The 13,654-nt window shown below is 34.4% G+C and overlaps 1 protein-coding gene across 1 annotated transcript; it reads left to right on the forward strand.

Moving 5' to 3' along the window:
- Positions 1–9,616: 9,616 nt before the first annotated feature.
- LOC9304596 (NADH dehydrogenase [ubiquinone] iron-sulfur protein 1, mitochondrial) lies at positions 9,617–13,123 on the forward strand. Its single transcript, XM_002868478.2, has 5 exons — positions 9,617–10,185; positions 10,486–10,732; positions 10,829–11,123; positions 11,204–11,578; positions 11,946–13,123. Exons 1-5 carry the CDS (start codon positions 9,765–9,767, stop codon positions 12,843–12,845), a joined length of 2,238 nt encoding a protein of 745 aa, XP_002868524.1. The 5' UTR covers positions 9,617–9,764; the 3' UTR covers positions 12,846–13,123.
- Positions 13,124–13,654: the final 531 nt, after the last annotated feature.

Consider the following 13,654-nt stretch of genomic DNA (forward strand, 5'->3'; position numbering starts at 1 on the left):
GTTCTAACTTATTTACGATCAAATGCCTCGAATTATATATCTATTAAATAAAATATTATTAAAAATAACAAAATGATGTTTAATTTCACGGGAAGGGGGTTATATAGTGGGACAGGTTTGGATCGATATTAATATGGTACGGTATTAATATCACGGATGAAATCTTAAAATTAACAATCAAAATACAATTATACAATCTTAAACACTTAACAAAATAAATAATATTAAAAAATAAAATTTAAAATTTAATTTTTTTGTAAAAAAATCGACCCGCGGGGTAAAATTTAGTATATTAAGAAAGTTAAAACTTTTTGCAAATATCAAATTTTGGATGAAACAAAATATGAAGAACAAGTAAATAGATGGAATAGATTATTAGGATAATTAAAATGAATAAGAAATTAAAATATATAAAAGAAAACGCAAGAGAAATTGACAATTGAATTGAACATCTAGTATATATATATATATATGTGTGTGTGTAATCTGAATATATATTTATTTACAACATAAAATGAAAAAAAAAATCGGCAAGTATTATGGGTTCTCTCCTAATTACTATGTAAAAGCTTGTGTAAAACATAATTAAACTGCTGTAAAAAAAGAAAACATAATTAAACTATTCAAATTAAACGACTTAAATTATATAATCTTAAGTTCTTAACATGTCTGCCGGTAATGTAAAAGATAATAAATACTAAAAGCTAATGTATATTTTTTTTGTCAATTCAAAGCTTAGATTAATAACAATATCACGGATAAATGACACTTACACGTAAATCTAAACAAATGAGGAAAATAAACTAATTCGTACACGTTAACCTTAACCGATGCAGCATAGGTATTTGATAATCTCTTTTTTTTTTTCTTTTTTTTTTAAATAGACGATGTTGAGATGTTTAAAATTGTCATTATTTATAACCAAGTTGTCTCTATCTGACATATAGTAGTAGGTACATTGACCTAAAAGTCTCTAGGGCTAATGGTTAATTAGAAGTGAATACAAGTTGGTAATATTATATAGATATAAAACAAAAAATTAAACATCACACTACATTTTTTTATAAATCACACAAATTTGATACAGTATTTTAGAGTAATTATTAGAAATGCCCACTTTTAGATACCTCATTTCAAAATTGTCCCATATTTGGTCATTTTCATTTTTGTTCTCTTTTAAATTTTAGTGACCATTTTAACCTTATTTGATAATATTTAACCATCAACAAAATGAAAAAGTGAATTTTCCGGACAAAAGTTTTTATGCCAAAAAATTATTTTGGGAGCAAAAATGATCCCGTAATTTTTGGCAAGAAACGTGATCCCATAATTTTAGAAGAGTTTTAAATGGTTTTCAAAAGGAGTTGCAAGGGTTTTTAAATAGAATTACAAGTGTTTGAAAAGATTTTACAATTGTTTTTGAAGGATTTTATAAGAGTTTTCAAGGATGTACAAGAGGTTTTAAAGGATTTACAAGAATTTTAAAAGGTTTTAAAAGGATTTGCAAAAAATTTAAAGAGATTTTAAAAGGTTTTTTTTAAAGGATTTACAATGATTTTAAAAAGATTTTTAAGGGTTTTTAGAAGATTTACAAGGAGTTTTTAAGGAATTGTGGATAATTTTTGTTGGAAAAATTTCACGGAAAAAATTTTGGCGGGATAATGTTGCACATTGCGGAAAATTGTTGTCGAAAAAATTCAATTTCTCATTATCTGCTTTCACTAAAAGAATGGTAATTTAGTCATTTTGTACATAGAGAAAAAATACTTTTGAAAATGGACAATAAAAAGAAGTATTTTTCGAAGGGTATAGAAAGAGGCATTCTTGCAAATATCCTAAAATTAAGAGAATTTAACTAAAAATAATAATTAAACGATTCAAATTCAAAATTCTCGATCACCATTTTCTTTTCATCTTAACAAAATTGTTTCATCCGTTTACGGCTGAGGAAGTGGTAGGTGCTGTTAAGAGTATGGGAAAATTTAAAGCTCCTGGTCATGACGGGTATCAACCAGTGTTTTATCAACAATGTTGGGAAGTGGTTGGTGATTCCGTGACACGGTTTGTGCTTGATTTCTTTACAACAGGAGTTCTTCCGCAATCCACTAATGATGCTTTGATAATTGATAGCCAAAGTTGCAAAGCCTGAACGCATTACTCAGTTTAGACCTATAAGTCTATGTAATGTGATGTTTAAGATCATTACAAAAATGATGTTAAATAGGCTGAAGTGTGTGATCTCCAAATTGATTGGTCCGGCACAATCAAGTTTTATCCTAGGGAGATTAAGTATTGACAATATTGTAATTGTGCAGGAAGCGGTACATTCCATGAGACGGAAGAAGGGACGTATAGGTTGGATGTTGTTGAAGCTAGATCTAGAGAAAGCTTACGACCGTATTTGATGGGATTTTTTGGAAGACACGTTAGAGGCTGCGGGACTGTCCCAGGAGTGGATACACAGGATTATGGCGGGTGTTAGGGACCCATCTATGAGTGTTCTGTGGAATGGTGAGAAGACGGACCCGTTCACACCAGCCCGTGGGCTTAGGCAGGGGGATCCAGGCCTTGTTCTAAAAATCGGCCGCCTAGCCGATTACTCGTCCGCCTAGGCGCTCATCGGAGCACCTCCGCCGCGATTTCATCCTAATCACTCAAAAAATCGGAAATTTCTAGAAAAACTCATTTTTGATGAAAGTGAAGCTCTAAATTGGTTTTTAGGTTGTAGATCTATCATGTTTGGGTGAAAAACACTAGAAAAGAGAAGAAAAAACGATAGTAATCGTGTGAGAAAAAAAAACGGCAAAATTAGGGTTACAGTCGTCTACATTCTGAGGAAGAAGACGAGGGCAGTTATGTCATTTCCTATTTCATTAAAGCGAAAAAATAAAAAAAAAGAACAAAACACAGTGTATGAGATTCGAACCCACGTTGCAACAAGGCTAAATATCAATGTGTACCACTGGACCACATTAATTCATTAGTTTATCGCCCAATATTTAATATATATACATATATAAGAATAAAAATATTAAAAACTAATCCCGATTAATCCCCGTTTAATCTCCGATTTTCTCGCTAGGCGCTAGGCCCACCCCGAGCGCCCGACTAACGCCTAGCAATTTTTTAAACAAGTATCGCCGTACCTCTTTGTCCTTTGTCTGGAAAGGCTGTGTCACCAAATAGAAGCGTCGGTTGGTAGAGGAGACTGGAAACCAATTTTGTTGTCCCGTGGCGGACCTAAACTGTCCCATGTGTGTCTCAGGAGTAAATATAAGGTTGGGGAAGTTCATAATCATACATGGCTAGTCCCGAAAGGTACATGGTCCTCGACTTGGCGGAGAGTGTGTGTTGGGTTAAGGGAAGTTGTTTCGCTGGGAATAAGTTGGGTCCCAGGTGATGGGCGAGACATCCGGTTCAGGTCTGATAGGTGGTTGATGAGGGAGCCCCTTACTGAGTACATGCTAGCCCAATTACCCGCTGAAGAGATGGGAAAGTTGATAGCGGAGTATTGGCAGGTGGATATAGGCTGGATCATGGAGACGCTGAGCCAATATCTTCCGGTTCAGGTAACGAATAGACTACTCTCTGTTGTTGTGAATGGCAGTCTAGGGGTGCGAGATGAGCTCTCTTGGCAAGGCAACACCAATGGAGAATTTACAGTACGCTCTGCTTACTCTTTGTTGACTGCGAATAATGTAGCAAGGCCGTGTATGGTAAGCTATTTTGATCGCATATGGAGTTTGGTGACAACAGAAAGGATACGGGTTTTCATGTGGCAGGTTAGTCATCAGGTCATTTAGGTGAAAGTTCAGTTTGCCCGATATGTAATGGGGCGGAGGAGACTATATTACATATGCTGCGGGACTGTCCTGCGATGACAGGGATTTGGATGCGTTTAGTCCCCTTACGGAGGCGAAATGAGTTCTTCTCTAAGACGTTGTTAGAGTGGCTTTTTGATAATCTTGATTCTGGATGGCAGAAAGGAGAATTGGCCAACTTTGTTTAGTATGGCGGTGTGGTGGGCGTGGAAGTGGAGATGTAGGGATATCTTTGGGGAGCGACGACTTTGTCGGGATAGATTAAAATTCATAAAGGACATGGCGGAGGAGGTAAGCTGAGTCCACGCTGCGGCTACTGCTCGGACTCGTGGGGCGGAACGAGTTGAGCAAGGAGTACAATGGAAGACACCAAGTGAAGGATGGGTAAAGATTAATACGGACGGTGCTTCCCGAGACAACCCTGGGGCAGCAGCTGCAGGTGGAGTAATCCGGGGAGCGAATGGGGAATGGCTGGGAGGATTTGCGCTGAACATCGGGATATGCTCGGCTCCACTAGCGGAGCTATGGGGAGCTTATTACGGTTTGGTGATCGCCTGAGAGAGGGGCTATAGGAGAGTGAAGCTAGATTTGGATTCGGAGTTGGTTGTCGGGTTTCTACGAACAGGGATAAGTAATACTCATCCGCTGTCTTTTCTGGTGCGTTTGTGCCAAGGCTTTATATCAAGGGACTGGATAGTCCGGGTTAACCACGTGTATAGGGAAGTTAACCGCTTAGCTGATGGGTTAGCAAACTATGCATATTCTTTACCTCTAGGCTTTCTCTTTGTTGAGACTTGTCCCGAGGGAATTTATTGGAATATGTTAGAGGATGCAAATGGAACGGTGATTTTTAGAACTGTTCGAGTATAATTTTTTTAGTTTTTTTAGTTAATAAAGTAGAGAAGACAATTGTCTTCCCCCCCTCCCACCAAAAAAAAAACCAAAATTGTTTTAAAATCTCTGTCATTAAAAAAAGATCATCAAACTCAAATCTCTCAAAATTAAATTAATTCAGTTCGAGGAAGTAACATCTATACTATTAATTGGGAATCACTAGAAAATAAAGAACTTTTTTGTTGTAGAATATTACATGGAACACCATTGATATTTTTGAATTTGAAAAAGGAAAAAAAATAATCGGGAAAAGGTATTTGTGTCCATTTGATATTTTTTTTTTTATATTAAAAAAAAAATCCAAAATTAAATCAACAAACTAATAACAACCCGATATTTATGGAAATCGTTTGAAGTAGTTTACATAAAATCAACAAATTAATAACTACCTAATATTATGGAAATCTTTTAAAGTAGTTACCATAAAAATCTAACTATTAATTTTAAAATTGTATATATGTAAAATTATTTAATTTCGTAATATATTTTGAGATAGTTACGGAAACAAAAAAAAATCAATTTAATATCATTATATATTTTAGATTTAATCTATATCCTTAAGAAAATATACTAATAAATCAACATATACATTTTTAAAGGGAATTTTGGTTTTTAATTCAATATGGGCGGGTTTGACCCGAGTTTTAGTCTGTTCGGATCTAAAATAAAATATTTTAGGAAGTTTGTAATAAAAACAAACGAATATTTAGACTATAATTACTCTAACAATTCGGTTTAATGATATTCATTAAACTATTTACTATAATTACTCTCTAGATGATTACAAATCTTTACACAATCTCAACTAATTACTTTCCACATACCATATCTCATCTATATTATCTCTAAATTCTGCAATACAATATTTTTAAATCATAATTATGACATTTTCTTTCTAAAATCTCTTATATTGGCTATGATCCCAACTAATTACTTCCACATACCTTTTCCGAGATTTCTTCTCTCTAAAATCTACAAGCAAACGATTTTTTAGAAACTAATTTATGGCTCTTCAAAATCAAAATGGTAGCATATTCCTAAATACAAAACGATTTCATAGATTTGATTCCATATTAGTTACGGTATCGAATATATTATGCTTGATGTTCAAGAGATTTGTGACCTAATTTATGAGCCTATAAATACTATAAAGCTTGACGTCCCAGAACATCATCAAACACACAAAAGCAACGATATGAAAAAAACAGCAAACACACCTTTTTCTATATAATAATCTCACAATACAAAAGCTCACCTGTAAATTAGAGAGAGAGACAGAGAGAGAAGTCGTGTCACCCTGGTATTTTCAAGTTCCATTTGTGCAACAGTTGTGTTAATAGCATTTATAGTCTCCATCTTCTCCGCACCAATAGTTTCATCCATTAAAGAATTTTTAGTAAGAGAGGTGAAGAAGGAGTTTGGATTGAAAAGAGGAAGAAGACAGTCGAAGAGCAATCAAGGGAAGAAGAATAAATGACTTGGTTGTAATGTTGGAGTAAAAAGGTTATTGGGCTTTTATGTTTAGTCAGCCCATTAACACTAAGAGGATCGTTTGTGGTTTATTAACCACATGTTAAAATGAGTAGTATATATATGTTGGATGTAAGGTGTATAATCTTATCCAAAAAACTTTTATTAAAAAGAAAAGTAAATAAAAAAGAATGGTTGAGGTAGTTTGTGAAAAATATTAGAAGAAATTAGTGAAAGTGGATATGATGGTGTCTCTATAGTTTTTTTATTAGATTTTGGAAAAAAATTGGAAATTCCATTGATCTTTCCAATAAACGAAAATAAAAAATTATAATATGACTCTATGCCAATGTCATTTCTATTTTTCATATATTTTGAACAACTCAAAACATATAATTTATGTAACAAATCAATTTAACAATTTAGTAACCAATAACTATTGAAAAAAATATTAAAATAATCTAAATATTTCTTACTAGATAAAAAATAATTTGGACTTTTCCAAAAATATGATATTATATTTGTTTTACACGGGAGAGGGTTATATGGTGAGACGGTTTGAGTCGATATTAATACGGGATGATATACTACGAGTAAAATCGTAGAATTAACAATCAAAATACAATTATACAATCTTAAACTCTAAACAAAATAAAAATATTAACAAAACAAATACAACTTAAAATAAAAAAATTTCAGATATAAAACATCGTCTCGAGGTGTACCATATATTTAGATCAAACAAAACAATAGCATATATCTATAGATCATCCTAACAAAAAAAATTAATTTCTTTAGTTAATAAAAATATGGGCCCGCGGTGTACCGCGGGTTAATATCTAGTTATGATTAGTATAGATGGAAGAAATAAAATTTGAAATTTTATGTATGTTAACTTATTTAATTTGGCAAAGTAATGTTAGATATTTCCGGAAACCACAGTCCAATTTAATAGTATAGATAATAATGTTAAAAAATCAGTAAATATATATTAGGCTAATAAGGCTTTATTAGTACCCCATAAAATATTGTCCACTACATAAAAAAATCATAGTGTCAGACCAATGGCGGAGGCAATTAAGAAACATGGGTGTCATATGACCCCCATGGAATTAAAATTTTCAGCTTAGATTTGTTAAAATAATTATTTGATACCCCTCTCAAATATTATTGACCCCTCTCACAAAAATTTTAAATAGAAATATGCCTTTAATTTTAAGAATTATCTATAGTTTAATTGAGATTCAACATTATCGTTGGGCTTTTTTAACAAACTGTTGGGCTTTAACTAAGTTTTTATTTATTAATTTTGTTGTTTAAAACTTAATTATAGGGAAATTGTTAAAAAATACCCCTTTTGGTGTGCCTCTTTTCAAAAATGCCCCTTTTAGATGTCCATTTTAAAAAATGCCCTTTTTTAAATCTGAAATTTTTATAAATTTTTATTAGGTTTATAAAGTACTTATGGATTGTAACTACTACTTGAAGACTCGATCCAAGTATTTATAAGGTTTTATAAATTGTTTTTAAAGGTTTGACAAGTTAACTACTACTTGAAGACTCGATCCAAGTCATTTTTGCAAAAGCCCCTTAATTATAAGGATGCATCTTTTAAAAAAAAAATTTGTAACGAAAATAAAATTAATATTTATAACAAAAAATATTATGACCCCCGTAACTAATTTTCCTGGCTCCGCCACTGTGTCAGACCATATAATAATATAATCAGTTTAAAGATTAATTTAGAAAATTATTATTACAACAATTAAAAAAATTATCATGTGCTTTCCCATGGTTAACACATAATTCTTTTAAAACATTTACACACAATTCTTCTTTTTTTTTGGATAAACATGTTAGGTTGATGATCTTGTACACACAATTCTTCACTAAGCATAATTTTACCCATTTAAACCAAACTATCAATAAAACACATAAAGTAAAAAAACTTTTAGTAACACTACTTTACATCAATCAAAACTTCACATTTTATATAATTTTTTACTATTCTTCAATTTAAAACTTTTAAGATTTGTAGTTTCATAAAATTTATCCCGCACGAACGTGAAGTATTTAATAAGATTTGCAGTCCAGATCTAGTACTTTGTGTTTGAGGAGTCACTGGACCATGTTTGAAACACTTAATAAGATTAGCATCTTAACTTTGTATTTTCTTTGATTGAGTACACATAAAGCTTGAGCAAAGCATCATGGAGGAAAAAAGAAGCTATAAGAGAAAGTAATTCCATTTTTACATGCGACAAAGATATTGAAGTTTCATAGAATTAATGTAGCCTCGCGTCGGTTTGAGTTCGAATACAAAAAATGATAAAATTCGTTACAAAATAAGTAAGGCTTTTTTAAAAAAAAAGCTTCGTTAGAATTCGTTTCTATCTATTTATCGTTTTCTATTATTATTGTTAATTTTAGTCAAATTATTTGAAGGGAGATTGACAAAAATAGCACTAAAATAAGTTTTTCTTCCAAAAATAGCACTATATTTGTAAAGTTCCACAAATAACACTATAAATTTTAAATAAATATTAAATATGAATAATTAGTTGAATTAAAATAAATAAATAAATAAAATTGGAAATTTCCCGCCAAAAAATTTTCGCAACGTAAATATATTTTCCCACCAAAGAAATTTTATCAAAATTTTCCCGCCAAATTTTTTTTCAACATTTTCCCGCAAAAAAAAAATTCTGTCAAAATTTTCCCGCCAAAAAAAATCCACAAAATTGTGCAGGAAGGATTTCACCAAATTCAGGAAGGATTCCTTGAATTTTAGGAAAGGATTCCTAAAAGGATTACACGAAATTCAGGAAGGATTCCACGTAATTCAGGAAGGCTTTCATAAATTCATGAATTTTAGGAAGGATTCCACGTAATTCAGGAAGGATTTCCCGATTACGTGAAATCCTTCCTAAATTACGTGAAATCTTTTCTAAATTTCGTGGATTCCTTCCTGAATTTCTTGGATTTTTTTTTGGCGGAAAAATTTTGACGGCAGTTTTTTTGGCGGGAAAATTTTGACAATATTGTTTTTTCCGGGAACGGAAAATATTTTGGCGGGAAATTTTAACGAAATTTTTTTTTGCGTGAAAATTTTGATGGGATTTTGTTTTGGCGGAAAAATATTAACGATGAATTTGTGAATTTTTTTATTTATTTATAATTATTTAATAATTTAAAAAATCAAAAATAAAGTGCTATTTTTGTCCAATAAACTTTTGAATACTATTCTTATCCAAAAAACTTGATTTGAGCTATTAGAGGCAATTTCTCTTACTTGAATCATCTTAATATGATCTCTTTGTTTGTTTCAAATTAGATAAATGAAAGATGTCAAAAAGAAAAACAAATTCCGCTTTTACCATCCAAAATCAAAGCTCATAAAGCCCAAAACTCACTCATTCGTAAGCCCAATTATAGAATCAAAAAACAAAGCCCATAAAGCCCAAAACTCACTCATTCGTGTCTCCTCCTCTCTCCCACAAATGCTTCAGGAGTTCACAACAAGATCGAGAAATACACACACACACGAAGAAGAAGAAGACGATACAGATCCACAACGCCATGGGTTTAGGCATCTTAGCTTCTCGAACAATTCGACCAGCTTCTCGTCTTCTTCAATCACACAACTCCAATTTCTTCCTCCGCACCATCGTCTCCAAACCAGAGCTCCAATCTCCTGAATCCGCTGCTGTCTCTGAGCCTGAGCCACCGACACAGATTCTCCCTCCTAGAAACCCTGTAGGTGGAGCACGCGTCCATTTCTCGAATCCTGAAGATGCGATCGAGGTTTTCGTTGATGGTTACGCGGTCAAAGTCCCTAAAGGATTCACTGTTCTTCAGGCTTGTGAGGTCGCTGGAGTTGATATTCCAAGGTTTTGTTATCATTCTCGTTTGTCTATTGCTGGAAATTGTAGGATGTGTCTTGTTGAGGTTGAGAAATCTCCTAAGCCTGTAGCGTCGTGTGCCATGCCTGCACTTCCAGGTTAGTTTCAACGAAGTTTGGATTCTAGGAGATTTTTTATGCTGATGGATTGATTTGATCGTTGATTGGTAAAAGAAATTTGGATTTGGTGCTATTGTTATACCATTTGCTTCAAAATTCGTTCTTAGGTAATGTGTCGATTGGTAACACAGTAAGCTGGAGCGGTAAGCTTTTACGGAATAGTGCAAAACTGTAAGAAATAGTGGTATCTAAATCTTGTACAAGGTTACCAATCAAAGCCAATGTTTTGTGTTCTGTAATGTAGTATAATGGTAGACTACTAAGAGTCTTTTTTAATAGGGATGAAGATTAAGACTGATACGCCGATAGCGAAGAAGGCGAGGGAGGGAGTGATGGAGTTTTTGTTGATGAATCATCCTTTAGATTGCCCTATTTGTGATCAAGGAGGAGAGTGTGATCTTCAGGATCAGTCTATGGCTTTTGGATCTGACAGAGGTCGTTTTACTGAGATGAAAAGATCTGTTGTTGATAAGAACCTTGGTCCTCTTGTGAAGACTGTTATGACTCGGTGTATCCAGTGTACAAGGTTATCATAATAGTTTGGTTAAAGTGTGATGTTTTTGTTGATGTGATAGATATGCTATCCTATTGATTAGGTTATGTATGTATAATGTTTTTGTAGGTGTGTACGATTTGCTTCAGAAGTTGCTGGGGTTCAGGATCTTGGTATACTAGGTCGTGGTAGTGGAGAAGAAATTGGAACTTATGTTGAAAAGCTTATGACCAGTGAACTCTCTGGAAACGTTATAGACATCTGTCCTGTGGGAGCCTTGACTTCAAAGCCCTTTGCGTTTAAAGCCAGAAACTGGGAGTTGAAAGCAACAGAAACTATTGATGTTAGTGATGCTGTTGGGTCCAACATCCGTGTTGATAGTCGAGGACCAGAAGTGATGCGTATCATTCCACGCCTTAATGAGGTATGTTATGCTTTTGTTCAAAAACACTATTTTTTATAAGTATTTTGCTGGATGTTGAACTTGTGAATGTTCTTATACAGGATATAAACGAAGAATGGATATCTGACAAAACCCGATTCTGTTATGACGGTTTGAAAAGACAAAGGCTGAGCGACCCTATGATCCGAGATTCCGATGGACGATTCAAGGCAGTGAGCTGGCGTGATGCCTTGGCTGTCGTGGGTGATATCATTCATCAGGTGAAGCAAGATGAGATTGTTGGAGTAGCAGGTCAGCTATCTGATGCGGAATCCATGATGGTACTGAAGGACTTCGTTAACAGAATGGGTTCAGACAATGTCTGGTGTGAAGGAACAGCTGCTGGTGTTGATGCTGATCTTAGGTACAGTTATCTGATGAACACTAGTATCAGTGGACTTGAGAACGCCGATCTCTTCCTTCTAATTGGTACCCAGGTGAGATTTCCGCCCTGTCTTTTTGTATGGTTACTGGTACCGGATTAGACTGACCGCTCTATGCTTTGGAACAATGACATAAGAAAAACCAAATTGTGTAGTCTGATTTGGTGGTGTGGCTAAAGGTTCTGTGCATATCAAAATTTGGAATACGTAGGCAAATAGAAGGGAGAAGCAAGCAAAAATAGGTTTCTAAAAACCAGATCAGATGTTAACATTTCGCTTGATATTTAATTTTCCTGATCCGGGTCAATCCAGATATGATCAGGCTGCTGGTTTCTCATTAGCAAAACTTATTCTTTCAGATATCAACGCTGTGAAGGTTTTTTTAGAAGTACATTCACCGGTTTCTGTCTATTTTTACCAGCCTAGGGTTGAAGCTGCAATGGTGAATGCTAGGATCTGCAAGACAGTCCGTGCATCAAATGCCAAGGTTGGATACGTTGGTCCACCTGCAGAGTTCAACTACGACTGCAAACACCTCGGGACTGGGCCTGATACCCTCAAGGAAATTGCTGAGGGACGACACCCATTCTGTGCGGCTCTCAAGAACGCCAAAAACCCTGCAATCATTGTTGGTGCTGGGCTCTTCAACAGAACTGATAAAAATGCTATCCTCTCTTCTGTGGAATCCATCGCACAAGCCAACAATGTCGTCCGTCCAGACTGGAACGGTCTCAACTTTCTCCTTCAGTATGCTGCCCAAGCGGCTGCTCTTGATCTCGGTCTCATTCAACAGTCCGCCAAAGCCCTCGAGTCTGCAAAATTCGTCTACTTGATGGGAGCAGACGATGTAGATGTTGACAAGATTCCTAAAGACGCCTTCGTGGTTTACCAAGGACACCATGGAGATAAAGCGGTTTACCGTGCAAACGTAATTCTCCCTGCATCGGCCTTCACCGAGAAAGAAGGAACCTATGAAAATACTGAAGGATTTACCCAACAGACTGTTCCAGCTGTTCCAACAGTTGGTGATGCAAGAGATGACTGGAAGATTGTGAGAGCCTTATCCGAGGTCTCGGGTGTGAAGCTTCCATACAACTCAATCGAAGGTGTTAGATCAAGAATCAAGAGCGTTGCACCAAATCTAGTCCACACAGATGAACGAGAGCCAGCTGCTTTTGGGCCTTCATTGAAACCTGAATGCAAGGAGACAATGAGCACAACACCGTTCCAAGCCGTGGTTGAGAATTTTTACATGACAAACTCGATCACAAGAGCATCAAAGATCATGGCGCAGTGCAGTGCCGTGCTATTGAAGAAGTGAGAGCTTTTAACTTGCTATGGTTTTCACATTTTTTTTCTCTTTCGCAAAAATAAAGAAACTGATTCTTCTTTTGCTCTCCTATTTACCGACCTTTTGTGTAAGCCGAGTATCACTGTATCTCGGGTTTAGCTTGCGGTGAAATCTATAAGCAATTTGCAATAAGCACATTGTTAGATTCAAAACTTTGCAGTGTTAATTGGATGCTTTGTGGCATCTTGTATTGTTCTTAGTATTACTCTTTATTGCATTTGCATATATGAATTTGGGGCATGGCGATATATACAATCTCTACTTTATCGTTTGTTCTTAACCATTGTGATTGTTACAGATAATGCAAATCTTGGAAGGATTAGATGATTTCCACTTTCGAGTGTGAAATGATGATCCCTAGTGAATAGAACTGTTTTTGACAAGTTATGGTACCTAAAATAATTTCAGTCTCAACTTTATATGATTGGTCATGGTCATAAACAAAATTTAAGATGGATTATGAAAGACAATCACAAGTAACATAAATTTGTTTTAGAAAAATTTAAAATTTACCTAAACTAGTCTAATTTGTTTTATAGCTAGGATAATCCATCCAACTTTTTTTTCTTTCTCAAACAACCAGCTTATCATCTACTATTTTTAATTATTCAATAATTATTTGCTGTGTAAATTTTTTATCAAATTGCTCGCTTACTGATTAGTTACGTCTAAAACTATAATAATATTACTAAAATTATTTTGTGCAAAAAAACCCTCAAACTCACCAATATTCGCAACTTAACCCTCCACTTCCAAAAAATGCAAATTAATCATACAAA

Source organism: Arabidopsis lyrata (assembly GCF_000004255.2).
Source record: "Arabidopsis lyrata subsp. lyrata unplaced genomic scaffold ARALYscaffold_7, whole genome shotgun sequence".
NCBI lineage: Eukaryota > Viridiplantae > Streptophyta > Magnoliopsida > Brassicales > Brassicaceae > Arabidopsis > Arabidopsis lyrata.